Consider the following 15,268-nt stretch of genomic DNA (forward strand, 5'->3'; position numbering starts at 1 on the left):
TGATAAGCCAATTTATCCTGCAAAAAGATAACTGGTGATAGCAGAGGGTCGTTTTTTTTATTTTTTCCTCAAAAAGAGTATTAATCCATATCCATTACTGCGCCTTGAGGCTGGATGTGCTACTGATAGCCTACAATAGATTGCTAAATTGACAAGGGGGGGGGGGTAATTATGATAACGATGCCTTAATAAAATGGGACACATTTATTTATCAATCAATGAAAGTAAATGAATAAATGTGCTGTTGCATGTCATGGTTCGTGTAGGGGGCCTTGGACGGCGGTTCCCCCCCGGCCCATGGGGACTCATGTCTGCAGGAGATAAAAGCGTATATCGGCTCCTGAACGCATCTGATAAAAGAGCAGCACGCTATCAGAGAACATTCAGGACAGCCTAAATGGTAGCAGGTACCTCCAAATAACGGATTTTACACACAGTCGTCTTTCGTCTTCTTTTTACATTTATGAATTTAAATAATTTCTCATAAATTGTGTCAAATAAATTCGTGACATGGCAAAATATGGAGCGGATATGTGGAGGATCATGGCATCTTGCACGTTTTTTAAGCCTAATGTTTAAAGAAAATAGCAGCCCCGTAATTAGTCACGACCTTTAAACAGACCTGTTGAAGCAGTAGTCACGACCATCATCCCACATCCTGTGCTAGACTACACAGTCAAACAAAATCCCCTTGAACTTATTTTTGTAAAAATCTTTAAAGGAAATTTACAATTTCCCAAGATTGCTGTTTTTGAGGAGCACAGCACTACTTTAAGCCCAAATTAAGGATCTAAAATTTACAAATAAATAGACCTAAATTAGTTTAATTCACGTTTTTGTAGTTGAAGCCATAATTAATGAATGTTACAAAGTTTGACAAAATAAAACACTTTTTATTAAAAAGAAAAAGGTATCAACTTCCTAAAGAAATAGACGACACATGTAAGTAAAAAGGAAGGGACCCTGCAGAGCCCCAGGGGATTATGATCCAGTGAAAAAAATATAGGAAATAGCTCTTTAGTTTGAGGGTCTCATGGGCCAAGATTGCACTAATGGCACATGCTCCCCCAAGTCAATAATCTGAAACAATCAAAAGGATTACATTTTAAACATTTGACAAAATATATGTTTTAATCACAAAGCATTTAGGGTCTCAAAATAAATCCCTATTCGAACATTAGAAAAGTGGAGTTGCTAAAATGTTTTGGATTGTCATAATTACTTGTCAAAATAAATGCAGCCAGGTAGGGTTTAAAAAAGATCCCTATTTAACCGTTAATAACAACCATGTGCAGAAAAAAGTTGGTTATTCTGAAATTCACTTTCTAGCTATAGTGTTATCCTCTACTGGATCTATTTGGTTTTAGATTTGTCATTTTTTTGATTCGTCGTTGTAATTCCCTTGCAGTGTCATATTGTTGAACAATAGTTTGCATTTATAGCAAATGAACATCTAACCCTGTTATCTCTATTACCATTTTGATATGTTAACTAAAATACACACTGGCTATCCACCATGGGTTCCAGTCCATCAGCAGTGTTTGCAATGGTGAATCATGATGGCTGAAGGAGAAATGGCTCTGTGCCATGCCTATGTTCCCAGTCAGCGTTGGCTGCGTCGGGCCGGTATGATCCGGAGAGAAGCGGTGCTTTCCCGGGTCATGAGCCGCGTCACATGGTCCAGACTCAGTCCAGCCACTGCCTCTCCGTTCACCTGCAGAATTTCATCACCGATGCTAAGGAGACCTATGTAGGGGCCTTCGCCACCACCGTCACCCACTTTCTCTACATACACACCTGGGAGGGAAACAATAGGAGGGCAAGAGGAAGAAGAAAGACAGATGAAATAAAAGGGAAGGGGCAAATAGAATTTTAATAGAGAAAGAAAACATTTAAAACAGAAAATGAAGATAGAGGTTACCTTTGTGTTTAGTGAGTCATACATAACTGTAATAATTAACAAATCAGCTTTACCACGATTAAAAGCAGTAAAGCCAAAGGCCAGTTTTTATGTGGAAAATTATGTTTCAATTTAATTCTCTTCTGTTCTCTTTTTTTTTTATACAGTATATCATGGAAAGAGTGCCCGGCAGATAGCGAGGGAAATAAAGTAACCACTGAAATGTAATAACTGCAAAACCTGAGTCTAGATTTAAAGATTCCCATATTGTAAAAAGTGAGATTTCCATGTCTTTAATTAGAAAGCAGGTTTAGGTGCAGTATAAACACTGAGAAAGTATTAAAATGCTCAATCCAGAGAAATGCACATAGCCTGTAGTAACAGTGCCTTTTTTAACCTTAATATGAGTCCCCCCAACCTGCCTATGGTCCCCCAGTGAGTAGAAATGGTGATAGGTGTAAACCGAGCCCTGGATATCCTTCTCTGCCTTTGAGAAAATTAAAGCTCAAATGGGCCGATCTGGAATCTAGTTACCTCAGCTATCTCTGATGTGCCCGCCCAGAGAATTTAGTCCACCCATGAGAGAAAGCTTTCAAACAAGCAAAGTGGCAGTTGGTCAAGGCCACACCCGCAGTCTCCACCTTGCCCCCCCTCCTCAAAAGCTACAGACTCAGAAATGGCACATCCAAAATGAAAGCTCATTGTGGGACTGGCTCTAGTGGCTGTTATTCGGCACAAAGGCTGAATTTTGGGAAAGAGACTTCCAATACAGTATTAGGGGCCACTAAGGTCTATATAAAAGCATCCATAGAGCACCATGTCACGGGACCTTTAAACCAGCCGTAAAAACTTCTGTAAGGTTGTTATTTCAATAAAACGGGGCGTTACAGACAGAGGGTGAACAAAGTTAGACAGACATAAGAAAAATAATGATTTTTTTTTACCTTAAACATGTGAACATGTTCTAGTAGAAACCCCAAATTCAAGATTGTCTCCTTTAGAGACATTGTGGATTCAAAAAGTTACCTGTGTCCGGTCGACCTTTGCCCCTAGAGATTACGAAACCAAAGGGACCATTTGGGGGTCTGACGAGCTCCAGGAGGAGGGTCCCGTCAGGAAAAGCATGGGTGACCCGGCCCACGGGACGTGCGATTCTGGAGGCTAGTATATCTTCAACACTCAGGTCCCTGTGAAGCTCGAGCTGAGGGCTATCTGGGCTGTAACAGGAGAGATTAAGCTCTCGTTATTAATAAATGAATGAAGTAAAACAATGTAGGATGTGGTTTAAAAACATGTGTGGGTTATTTTATTTCTCTTTGTCTTTCTCTCTATTTTATATTTCTATGCCGCTTACCTGGGCGCCAGGCCGTACGGTATCTGCACCTCTCCCAGTATTGTCGAACGTTCTGTTCTTCTCTCTAAACTCTGCACAGAGGAGGCTTTGCGCAGTTGGGCCAGTGGCAGCACCTAGTGGCAGATAAATGGCACTGTAACAAATTGTGTGTTTTCATGCTGGCAAAATTCACCAGTTTGGCTTTTGGAAGCATACCTTTGTGGTTTTAACACCCTCTATAACTAGCATGTGTGTGTTTGGCACCACGCATACACATTATGCAAATAGAGGCTATGATTGGCTGAAACAATAAGGTGTTTCAATCTGTTTAGTGTACTCTTACAGCTGCCCTTACAACCTGAAATGCATTATCTGTGCTCCCATTGTCAGGCAGAAAGGTTGGTAATACTTCAAAGCCTTGGTTGGTCCACTGCGGCAAATAAGTAGTGAAAGCTACTTCAAAGTGGAACTGGAAGTTTAAAGACATGTAAACAAGACGTGTCTTCACGTTTTCACGTTTTCTTCCTACGGCCTTCCCTTTTTGACGTAAAAATCTGTTTGATGTAGTGAAATAGGACCGTAGACCATACAGAGCAGCACAGCAGTCTCCTGCTCACCGTGTGCAGCGTTTGCAGTGAGGGTGTCCTCTGCATGCGATGGTCTGCGGTGCTCTGCAGTGGTCTGCGCGTGGGGCTCGGGGAAGCAGAGCAGACCCGGGGGCCAGCAGGTATACTGAGCTGTTCCATGCTGCTGGAGCGGCTTCCTTTCACCAGTCTACCCACGCTGTTCAGACCAATGGAGGAAAAGAAGCGACGCAAGAAGAGCTTTGGCCGTCCATCCAGCTTTCTGTACAAAGAAAGTTATTTGACAGTGATAGAGACTGAAAATGTATTATTATAGATATAATTAATTACAACTCAACAAGTGATGGAGATTGTTTATGAAGAATTGTGAAAGGATTATATTTTGCTTACAGTGTTATTATTCTGCTATAAAAGGCCTTAACAAGTAAGGGTCTTCATTCCCAGAAGAGGGCAGGATTGTCTTAATATTCACAGAATATTTTTATAACGCCATCCTGTGGACTATAGGCCAGGGTTTTAATCCCCTAACTGCTACCAGTCTGGCACGCTCAAGCAGTTTTTAGGACAACACGGTGGGGGCAAAGGATTTATTGCCTAAGCTATGAGAAGAGCGTTGTTATCTTGGCTTACCTGGACCCGTCAGAGTTTTCCTCCCATAGGGCCTCAGCTTTCAGATGTTCTGCTCTCAACAGCTCCGCTCTGAGGTCTTCAGTCCGTGCCATCGCCAGGCCGCGCAAAGCAGGACGGCACTCAGGCCCAGAACCCAGATCACACAGACCTGCTGGTAGAAAATAATGCACTGAATGTTTTTAAAGAATCATTCAAGAATCACATTTTATATTCTATTTGCATTCAATTCTGGTATGTTCTGTTCTATCGTGCATTTTATTTCTCTTCTTTTATGCAAAGGTTGAAATGAGATAATGTGAATTCCTTAAACTAATTTCAGTTCTTGATTTTTGAACTTCTGCAAAAAGTACAGTTTCAGGTTGAATGTAACAAGTTATCCAGTCCTGCATTTAAGTTCAATTTTAAGGTCTTGTTTTTTTACTTGACGAGTAGTTCAATGTTACTTTCTACCACTTTCTGCATAAACATGGATATAAATCATTGGGAATAATAATCCAATAACTTTTTTCTATTCTACATAATGATTACTTTTATTTATGTATTTTTATATTTAAAGTGACTATATGTAACTTGTAAACGTTTCTGAAATGTTCCATTTGATGGTGATAAATGCCTTGTAACAGCAAACAAGAGTAACAGTAAAAAGAACCCTTTTTAACCTATTTTTGTATAGTTTTTATTAACGTCTCTACCAGCATCCGATTTTTCCCACAAAGTCATAGAATGATTTAGGGCAGTTAGACGGCGCTACAGTAACACATTCAAGCCTGTGTTATTGTGTCCAGCCAGATAAAAAGTAGCAGGAGATGTCTTAATATAGGCCTAAATGTATTATTTTTTTTAATAAAGTTGGCATGCTGTAGTTATGGATGATACTGGGGCAAAGAAGAAAATTAGACAAGAACAACTAAAAGCTACAAGGGAAAGTGAAAGAGGATGGGCAAAACCCAGTCAATCTTGGTCGGGCTTCCAAAAGATGGAAACAATTCCAGGATTGAAAATGATTAAAAAACAACCCAAAATTGCCCATCAGGTATGTAATATGTCTATTTCATTCATAAAATGACTTTACAATGCGCAATGTGGTTAGTGGTTCGCTATTAGCCAACATTAATATACTATTAGTATACAGTATTCTTATGGTGGTATTGCTGGTCAAGAATAGAAAGTAAAATTCATAAAAGTAATTCCGCTAAAACAAATGAACAGTATTATTCTATGACATGTATATTACAGAAACTACAGGTACTGAAATCTCTACGTGACCTTCCATCCTCAATAACTCCACTCACCTGCGCCATCTGGAGTGGCATCCCAGACGTCAACCGCTGGTAGGTCCGTGGTGAGCCGGGGCGGGGAGTACCTCAAGGTGGAGGGCCTGACATAGGGCAATGCATTGCTTGTTGCAGGGGTCCCTTGGGCCGCAGCCACTGCACACTCCCTTCTTGCCTCTGGGGAGTCCAGTAGAGCAGAATGCTGGGATCCTCCATCACCTCCCTGATTTGAGGTAACCTGGTATACTGTGGACTGACCTGCAGCAGAGCGGTTTCTTGAACTTGACTTCAGAGCTGACTTGATAGGCAGCGATGGGGCAGGTGATTCCCTCAATCCATCAGATGCCTCCAGCAAACGGGGCTCCAGAGCAACGGGGCTATCTGGGGCAAAGGACACTGCTCTGCTCAAGTTGAGCCTGTTCCTGGGATTTGAGTTGCGCCGCTGAGCCCAAGACGGACCGTAGGGGCCATGGCCAGACTCCAGACGACTTTCTCCTTTCCTGCTCCTTCTCCTAAGTTTACCAAACCCTGATGATTTCCACCCTGTGCCACTCTCTTTATTTTCCCCCAGCACGAAAGCGCCGGCAAAAGTGACTGTTAGAGGAGCTTTAGGACGAGTACTTGCTTCTGGCTTGTTATGAGATACCCAGCGAGGAGCCGCATTAACCCGTGGGTCCTCAGGCTGCTGTGGCTCAGTGTTTTGTTGCTCTGACGGTGATGAGACAGGCTGAGGCTCCCTGACTACAGAGCCACAGGCCTCACATTTCTTCACAAGGACTATTATCTCTTTAATCACTGTCGTGGGTTCACCACTGACACACACTTCTTTCTTCTGTAAAGGAGGCATGGACACACTTCGATGGCTTCGGCTCCTCTCTGAACCACTACTACTAGAATCTGTATTACTTTCTTTATTCTTGGACTTGGGGAAGCCGGGCCTGCTACGCTGTCTCACTCTATCCAAGTACCGAGACTCTGCTTCTTTCTCCGATTCGTCCTCGAAGCGCACCCGTGTGGGTGAACAACCATACCGTCTGGATCGACCCCCTTGGTCACCGGGGGAAGTGTCTCCTTGGCTGGGGACGAGGAGGGGACCAGATACAGTTTGAGCTACATGATCTTCTTTGGTTTGAACAGCTTTCTGCACTGGCATAGGCTCAGTAGACTCAACTTGCTGTTTCTTTCTGCAAGAAATAACATGGAAGTTCATATTACAGACATTGAAAAGCAACATATTTTGTCTATAAGAGAGTTACACTTGTGTTGAACTACCTTGTGCTAGTATCTTGTGAAAGTGAAGCAACACTGAAAATGAAAGTGAAGCAACAGACCAGGTAGATAAAAGACTTCTTCAAAATAACATATATAATAATTTTAGGTGAATAAAAAAAAACACAATTAATTGTAATGAGACATACAGTACATGTAGTGGCTACAGGTAGGTTTGCTGCACACTCACTGTGGGATCTAATGCAAATCTAATGTGAATGCATCCTGCTGACCTAAGGTAGCCTGGCATTGCCGGACTAATTTGCAAATATGCATCAATTTCCAAGAGGTGTTATCAACTGTTTAGACCAATATGCCTCCAAAACACTGTATGAAATAGCTAAGGACGCATTTAGATAGAGCTACAACCAATCACAGCAACGATACGACGTAGCACTAAGTGACACATGCAAGTTGAGGCAGTGCTTACAGTCCGTTTTGAAGCAGGAAAAACAAAATGGCGGGCGAGTCACAAACTTTATCAAAATACAGCCACACAATAGCCTACACTAAACTGTGTGTCTAAAAACATTTTAGGCAAAGAATAGGCACTGACAGTGACAGAGTCTTGATCCATATTTGATCAGTGCTGACTAGTTTGAATTTAGTCTGTATCAACATTTCCTTTCCGAGATTGTTCCGGTGCCCGCTGGAAATTCCGACGGATGGCTCTCATTTTGGTTGGATGTCCGTCACCTTTCGCTTTCTTTTTGTTGTAATTTGAAATTCCGGTCAATTTATGAGGACTGTGGTTAACCGCTCCTCAGATCTCTGCAGGGCAAATCCAGACAGCTAGCTAGACTATCTGTCCAATCCGAGTTTTCTGTTGCACGACTAAAACAACCTTTGAACGTAGACATGTTCCACCAGAAGAAGTTCCTTTCCGAGACTACTTTGCAGCGGCGCTGTTGACCCATCCGGCAATAACAGCCACTCAAACTGATTGGGATTGGTTTAACCCTTGTGTTGTCAAAATTGAAAATCAACACTTTTGTTGACACTTTCTATCACTTTTTTTTTTTCATTTTCTTACGTTTTTGTCCATTTTTTCAACACTTTTGACGTTTTCTTCAATGTATGTCACTTTTTTGACGTTTTCAACACTACGTAACACTAACTTATTAACTTTAGTTTTACAGTTATTTTGGGAATTCCTGGTCAATGAATAAGGAAATTATACTTAATGTTTGAATTAGAAAAGCAGAAATTAGGAATTGTTTAGACTAAAATCAAAGAAATGTATGTTGATGGATAATCACAGACTGGAATATGTCAACCTTTACTCAATGCTATTTCAAAACCACTTCAATGTTTTTTTCAAACGCTATAAAATTGAATAAGTCACCCCAAAATTCATGAAAGTAGAAATTTGTGCTTGCCAAAGAGCGTTATGTGGAATTAATCATGTTATTTGGGGTTGTTAAAAAGAAAATTGATATAGGAAAACGGATCAATTTGACCCAAGGATAACACAAGGCTTAAAGAAATGCCAACAAACCACAGCACGTTTTTCTCCCATCCTGGAATGCTGTGTGGACTAGCCAGACCCTCCTCCACAGTACTGTGTAGGAAGGTCTGGCAAAGCAAGACTGGTTTTAAATTGATCCAAGTTTTGTAAGCCTGCTAAGTTGCAGTAGAAGAAGAATGCCAGTTAAGTTCAGTTGTTGAGAAACTACATTCATGCATGACACTCCTCTGTCAGTCATCACCTTAAACCGGCCTCGCATGAGATAAACAGTTTTGATTGGTATTTCTGTCTGAACAGGGAGGAGCCAGACGTAGCTGCAAGAGCAAATGAAACATGAGTAAAGCAGATTTGTCTGCTTCCCACGCTAGATATAATGGGATTTCAGCAAACAAAACTGTGTGATGTATACACTATTAAATGAACAAAATGACACCAAACATTTTCTCAACATTGTAACAAAGCACATCAGGTTCCAAAGCTTCTACTTATTTTCAGTTATGCAACATTCTTTGCTAAAACAGGCCCTGTGGAAGAGAAGACAATGCAGAGAGAAAGATAAGGTTGGAAAGCTGAGGGATAAACAGATAAAGGAAACTAAAAGACAGAGACAGTGATAGCATCAAACCATCACACCGCTGTGGACGTAAAACGGAACAAACACAAGTGGGACATACACAGTCTCTAACATCTAACTTGTGAATATGCCAAAGAGGTCATAGCTGATCTAAGTAGATACTTACACAGTGGATCTCTGATCAGAATGGGAGCGCCTGCAAGGGCGATCGCCTTCAATGTGATTGGAGCGAGCCTTGAGTCGTGCTCGCTCCAGAAGCAGCTTGGCTTGCTCATGTCTTGGGCTCAGAGGATGTTCATCACTGATTACAAGAAGTGACCTGAGGATGGACAAAATAAGAAAAAAGAATTTAGATGGGGAAAACAGCAAGGGAATGTCTAGAGTTGAATGTGAGGGTTATAGCGCCATCTGTTTGAGTGACATTTTATACCTGATGAAGTCTTTAAATGTGCAAAGCTTATGGTTTGTTGGGACATACCCAGCAACATCACATTCTCCGCAGATTGACTTAACATTGAGTAAATCAAGTTGTGTGTCCTAAGCTGTTTTATGTAATATAGACTGGGGCGTGGCACCGGCGGTGAGCAGCAGGACGAGACGTCATCCTTCCATCTAGCCTTGTGCCCAGCAGCTAAGCTGCTCTGCATTGTGCTTCATCGTCTGAAGTCATCTTTATCCCCTAGCCCAGTGATAAAGATAGCATGATACACCAGCCATGTGGATTATCCTTGTAACTTGGACTGAGTGGGATTCATTCTCTCCTGGGTGTCAGGAGAAGAACATATTGTGTTTCAATAGATTGTCATTTGTCTGTTTTGGTACCTCTGTAACTCTTTTATTCTGCAGTTAATACTGATGATGACCATAATGATAATAATAATAATATGGCCTCTAAATTATGGCGTCATTGCAAAACATAAACTGAAAACCAGATCAGATAAACAATTACAAAAAGTAATGAGCCAAACTTGATGTTTAACAAATTTATTTATCAATCTATTCATTTGTGTTTCACTTACTTAAAATCAAATTATGGCTGGAAGAGTCAAACTTTCTCACCTGGAGAAAATATAGTTCTTGCTATGAAACAAACTGAAACAGTTCAACAGGATTTGGCATCCCCTTCTCCAATACACTGATAACTCAGACTGAATAGCTGTATAATGTTGACTGAGTGACATGATGTAAGGTCCCAGGAAAGGTTGGTGAGATAAGAGGGTAGCTGTGTTTATATCTTTTTTGTTTTTGTTTTAACACTTAAAGTATGACTGCTTCAAGTATGGCCTGGCGTGTTTTGTCTGGGGCCTCACCCACCATGATTACAAGGTTTTTAAGACTTTATCTCTACTCACAAAGTATCATAAATACACAAAAGTGAATATCAGCTTTATCAATAAACTGTATTCATAAAAGAGACTCTAAATTGTGTAGCTGTAGAGTGGTATTTCTATGGAGAGGCTATAAGTTGTGCACACAAGAGATGTATGTCACCACCCCTGCCAAGTACATAAAGAAGCTTTGAATTGCTCACCTCAAATATGGTTCAAGTTCCTGACTAAGAATGGCTGAGTCTGAGCTGCGTGAAACCGCATGGGCACCTGGGAATGACATAAAACAGAGAGGAAAAGTATATATCACAGCAGATCTGATGCGAATACAATGTGGATGTAAAAGCTTTAAAAGTGATTCAAAGGTTTTATGCCGATAAAACATGGATTTGCTATATTTGTACCCTTCTACATTTAGCTATCCTAGTGTATTATTCTAATGTAGGTTATGTTTCTATTAAGTGTCTCATGTAGTGCTTGCTTGGGGGACACACTACTGCCAAGAAAGCCATCAGCTATAATGTAATGTATTCTCGCATTGCCAGACTTATCTCAACAGCGCTGTGTCAGCGATGGAGTATGATCTGGCTACACAGCCTATCTATTCTGGGAAAAGAGAAAAAAGACTAGCTTGTTTGTATTTATTTAAACCAATCACAACCGTCTCGGGCAACGCTAGGCCCCTATAGCGGAGATAGGGGGAAGGATATCCGGCTTTGGCTTTTTCCCAGCAATGTACATCCGTGGTGCTTACAGGGACATGTTGGTATTAAAATAATTGGGTCCTAGTAAGATCAGAAGGATTTTCATAAACCTTCATACCATTAGATCCAGTGACAGTCTCATACGTTATCCCTGACTGATCGTTAATGTCGGTCACAAAAACAGCCCAGGTTACGCAACCAGAAAAGAGGGAAACATGACCTGATCATCATGGATTTACCCATCTGGATTGCACGGACTGTATTGTTATTGACACACTCAGAGACGCACACACGGGACATATATACAGTGTCACAAATACATTGTTTGGGAAAATACAAAGTCTGTCACCTAATATGAGTACAAAGACATCCATTATTACACAGATAGAGCTACAAAAACAGGGACACTTCCCCCACCGCTTTGACTGCTAATAATAGCAACATCCTCATGCACATCTGCACATCTGACATCTGTTCAGCACTGAGTCAGCCAAGTAACATTCAGCATTTCTATAACATCATCGGTAGACAGACAAAGGCTTTCATAAGGAATTTTGAGTGGTTGCGGAAGCTGGCAACTATTCTCAGCAGACAAATATGTTAACATTATGAAAAAGCTTTTTAATGTCTTTTGAGAGAGATGCATTTCTCCACTCTGTAACAGCAACATACCACCTGACCAGCAAACAACATTTACTACACTGCCCAAAGAAGTGAATTAACTATGACTGTTACTGAAAGAATAAACTGAATCTTTCATTTAACCTGTGTGGACTGTTTCACGTATATGAACAAACAGGTAGGCCTCTTTCTGCTGGGTTTTTGGGTTGTTTTATTTGAACTTACACAACAGAATGCAATGGAGTGTTACGGCTCAGAGCCAGACAGTTTAATGTCACTGTCAGAGGCTTTACAACACTTTGTCAGAAATCGGTTATGTGATACAATCCTTTAATCAACAAACTAAAAAAAGCACCTCAAGATGAAGAGGGGGATCTTATCTGTGACTCGGCACATAGTTGTTCTCTGAAAACCTTAAGTCAAACTTATTTAGCCTTATTTGTTATACTTATTTATTTGCAACCTTTTCACATTTGACATACATACCATTTTCCTTAATAGACTTACCTTCACAATCCCCTCTGCATGTCGAGTCTCCATAATAACCGGCACTTTCTCCCCCACTCTGCTCTTTCTCCTCTCTGCAGTTTTGTTGTCTTTCCCTTAACTTTGCATAAGCTCTCTGCTTCACCTTCAATTTCTCATCAAAAGTGAGTGCATCACTTTGTGAAGAAATGCTCTCCCAGCTGTCTGAACTGCACAGTCCTTTGGCTAGGTCATCTAACTCCTTCTGCTCACACCTGTCCAGGTAGCACTCCACGCTGTCCGAGTGTTTGAATTCTGAGGATGCTTCACTATCATCCACCACAATTTCCACATAGCTCCTGGTGCCTCTTTCGGCTGGTTTAGACTTCCTTTGAGGCTCTGCCAGTGCCTCTGTCTGAGAATGGTCCTTCAAAGGTAAGGTGGTGGGTGTGGTGGTAGGAGCAACACCATTTAGAAGCAATGTTTCAGGGCGTGCCACTCTCCAGAAGCCCTTGGGGGGAGCCCAGTGTCTGGTTGATGTGGAAGATGTGGAGGAAGAAATAGAAGATGTTGTAAAAGCAGTGGAAGCAGGAATGGAAGAGAGCACAGGTAGAGGAGGAGGAGGGGATGGGTCATCCTTACTGCTGCTTGAGTTATCAGACAGAAGACTCTCCAGACTGGTGCCCTCCCCGAGCCCACAAAGCTGGCCTGTCAAAAAACTGACCTGGTCTTCATTTCTCTCTGACCTCTCGTCCTCAGCTTCCTCTCCCTCTTCAAACACCTTCTGTCCTCGTGCCTCAGCCGGAGGGCTGTGGATCTGAAAGCTGACTTGCACCTCTACTTCCTCCTCTTCATCACTACTGCTCAAGTTCTTTGCATTACTTGATCGCCATGAGAGAGCTGGCGGAGATCCCAGACCCTTTCCTCTGGGCCTCTGTCTGAGAAGGACTTCGGATGAAATCTGCCCAGTTGGACTGCTCACTAAGACCTCTGTTTCCAACTTTTCTCTTTCTTTCTCTCGATCTTTCCCTCTTGTCCTTCTCTGTGTGAGTGACTTCACCTTGGTCTGTAGTGCGTGCACAGCAGAACTCTGAGGAAGAGGAAGTTGGGCGCTCAGAGAGGGTGCTGGGAACACAGGTTCAGGGACAGGGCCAGTGATGAGTCCCCAATTAATGGGAATCCCGGTAGGTAAAGGGGTACTTGATTTTGCTTGGATCTTATCAACCACCTTCTCTTCCTCCATTGGCTGGTTATGCACAGAGTAGCCCAGACAGATCCTATTGATAAAAAAGAGAGGTTTTTGTAGATGTACCTACTGTAAAACTGCTCTACATCTCTGTTACCAGCTACATTCTATCTGATCTGCCTGGTGAGGAGATATGTAATGTGGATTCAGTCACGTTGACTTATCCACTGATTACTTTGCAGTGCACAGGATAATCCTCTAGAATGAAAATAAGCAAATGCTGCATGCAACTGAGCCCCTGAACACAAAAAAACAACATTTTGAATGTTTGTTGTCAAGCAAAATCATCAATATGTATGAAACAAAACTGTCTCTATAAATGAGTAATACATAGTCAATAAAAAAGCAGAGCAAAAATGTATTATTCAGCTACAGGAAAATTTAAATATTCAAAGATGTTGTGTCCTTGTGTAGATCATAACACCTCGCAATAGGCCAATACAACATATTTCATTACGAGATTACGAACAAAGTAACCTTCAAAACACATTCACTTAAGCCATATTTACATAAATGGACTAACACATACAGTGAATAGTGTAAGGCTACCTGAATATTTATTGAAGATGGTGTCCTTTAAAACAGAGTTCCAGCGTTGACCATGGTTAGAAGGTTATTATATAGATTCTGGTGGAACTGCAAAACTGAAAGTTAGGCTACCATCCATTCTAAAAGCTGCACGCGCCATCCGTGCAGATATGCAGCGCGCATCTTCAGGTCGGTCGGTAACATACTCGACAGGGCGGAGAAACTTTCATCTTGCGATAAAAAGGGAAAACAAATGCATGCACCATCTCTCAATGTTTCTCCAGATCCTCGTGGCGTGCTTCCACTCAGCTGTCTACACTGCTCCTGGCAGTGTGAGGCGAGCCAGCGGCATCTCAATCATGATTGGTCCGGTAATCCCTTCAGAAATCACTGGGATTAGACAAAAATGGAATACAAAAAATGCCTGCTTTAATTTCGTCCATTTCTAGCGAACCCGTTGCAGAGTGAGCTCGTTGCGTAAGGCATCCAGACACACACACACGACTCCCTGCACACATGCAGTAAGCCAAGGGAAAACATCCTACACAAATGAGCTTCAGCGAGATACCCACAACTGTCCTTCCTGAGATAGTTGGATAAAGACAGGCTACAGTAGGCATAGGCAACGTGTTTTTGAGAACATGGCTTTTGTAAAAACATCTGTCGGCTGTAACTTATTTGTCAACACCTTTTCCCTCCCTCTATCTCAGGACATCCAAATCAGTCTCTCTCTCCCTCTATTTCTATCTCTCTCTGATTTCATACACGCTTGTGCACACACACATGTGCTCGTGCACAGTCAGCCTAATTGGGACAATGTTCTACTTATCAGTTGTTCACAATTCCCAGATGTGATCCAACCAGATCTGACTCTGGCACACGCTGCTCAGTTTTGGTGTTGTGGCTGTGCATGCGGCCCAATGTCAGTAGAGGGCGCCATTAGGTTGCACACACTAGCCTACACTTCACGTTAACAAACACCATGAACTAGCCTACCATTATATCCTGAACCTAATATTCCCTCAACATTTTTGTATAGTAACTTGCATTAACCATATAGCCTTTCTTCTTGTTAAACAGTTTGTACATTTGTTTAAATTATCTATAGGCCTATATGTTTTATTGTAATATTTCTATTTTCTATATGTTCTTAATGGTGACAGTAGGCTTCTTCGCTTAACTGTGAAGTCTTTTTAATATGTTTATGTAGCATATGCACCAACCACTAAGGCAAATTAGTGTTAACGTTAGTTACTTGGCTATAAATCCTATTCTGATACTGATAAGCACATACGGCCGGACCACGCACAAGCAAACACACGCACGCACACACACGCACACGCA

At 41.7% G+C, this 15,268-nt stretch overlaps 1 protein-coding gene across 2 annotated transcripts; it reads right to left on the bottom strand.

The window, feature by feature from the left end:
- Nucleotides 1–857: 857 nt before the first annotated feature.
- Nucleotides 858–14,414, bottom strand: si:ch211-13f8.1. Of its 2 annotated transcripts, none has more exons than XM_034887848.1 (10): nucleotides 13,946–14,414; nucleotides 12,193–13,427; nucleotides 10,564–10,636; nucleotides 9,199–9,351; nucleotides 5,740–6,905; nucleotides 4,448–4,598; nucleotides 3,851–4,079; nucleotides 3,255–3,367; nucleotides 2,927–3,117; nucleotides 858–1,797 (listed from the first exon to the last, which is right to left on the bottom strand). In XM_034887848.1, the coding sequence occupies exons 2-10, from the start codon at nucleotides 13,391–13,393 to the stop codon at nucleotides 1,604–1,606; spliced, it is 3,471 nt and encodes a 1,156-aa protein (XP_034743739.1). In that variant the 5' UTR covers nucleotides 13,394–13,427; nucleotides 13,946–14,414; the 3' UTR covers nucleotides 858–1,603. The 2 variants fall into 2 exon arrangements, with proteins under 2 accessions (XP_034743739.1, XP_034743740.1); XM_034887849.1 differs by having other exon boundaries at nucleotides 859–1,797; nucleotides 4,448–4,595.
- Nucleotides 14,415–15,268: the final 854 nt, after the last annotated feature.

The sequence above is a fragment of the Etheostoma cragini genome, chromosome 12, assembly GCF_013103735.1.
Source record: "Etheostoma cragini isolate CJK2018 chromosome 12, CSU_Ecrag_1.0, whole genome shotgun sequence".
In the NCBI taxonomy this organism is placed as follows: Eukaryota; Metazoa; Chordata; class Actinopteri; order Perciformes; family Percidae; genus Etheostoma; species Etheostoma cragini.

What these genes read in the sequence shown, in the direction of transcription:
- si:ch211-13f8.1 (XM_034887848.1), bottom strand. Translation starts at nt 13,393, where the DNA reads ATGGAGGAAGAGAAGGTGGTTGATAAGATCCAAGCAAAATCAAGTACC. An exon ending in GAACTTGAACCATATTTGAG is followed by an intron (nt 9,352 to 10,563) that starts GTGAGCAATTCA and finishes GTCCATCCTCAG; the next exon opens with GTCACTTCTTGTAATCAGTG. An exon ending in CACTGCAAACGCTGCACACG is followed by an intron (nt 3,368 to 3,850) that starts GTGAGCAGGAGA and finishes ATCTGCCACTAG; the next exon opens with GTGCTGCCACTGGCCCAACT.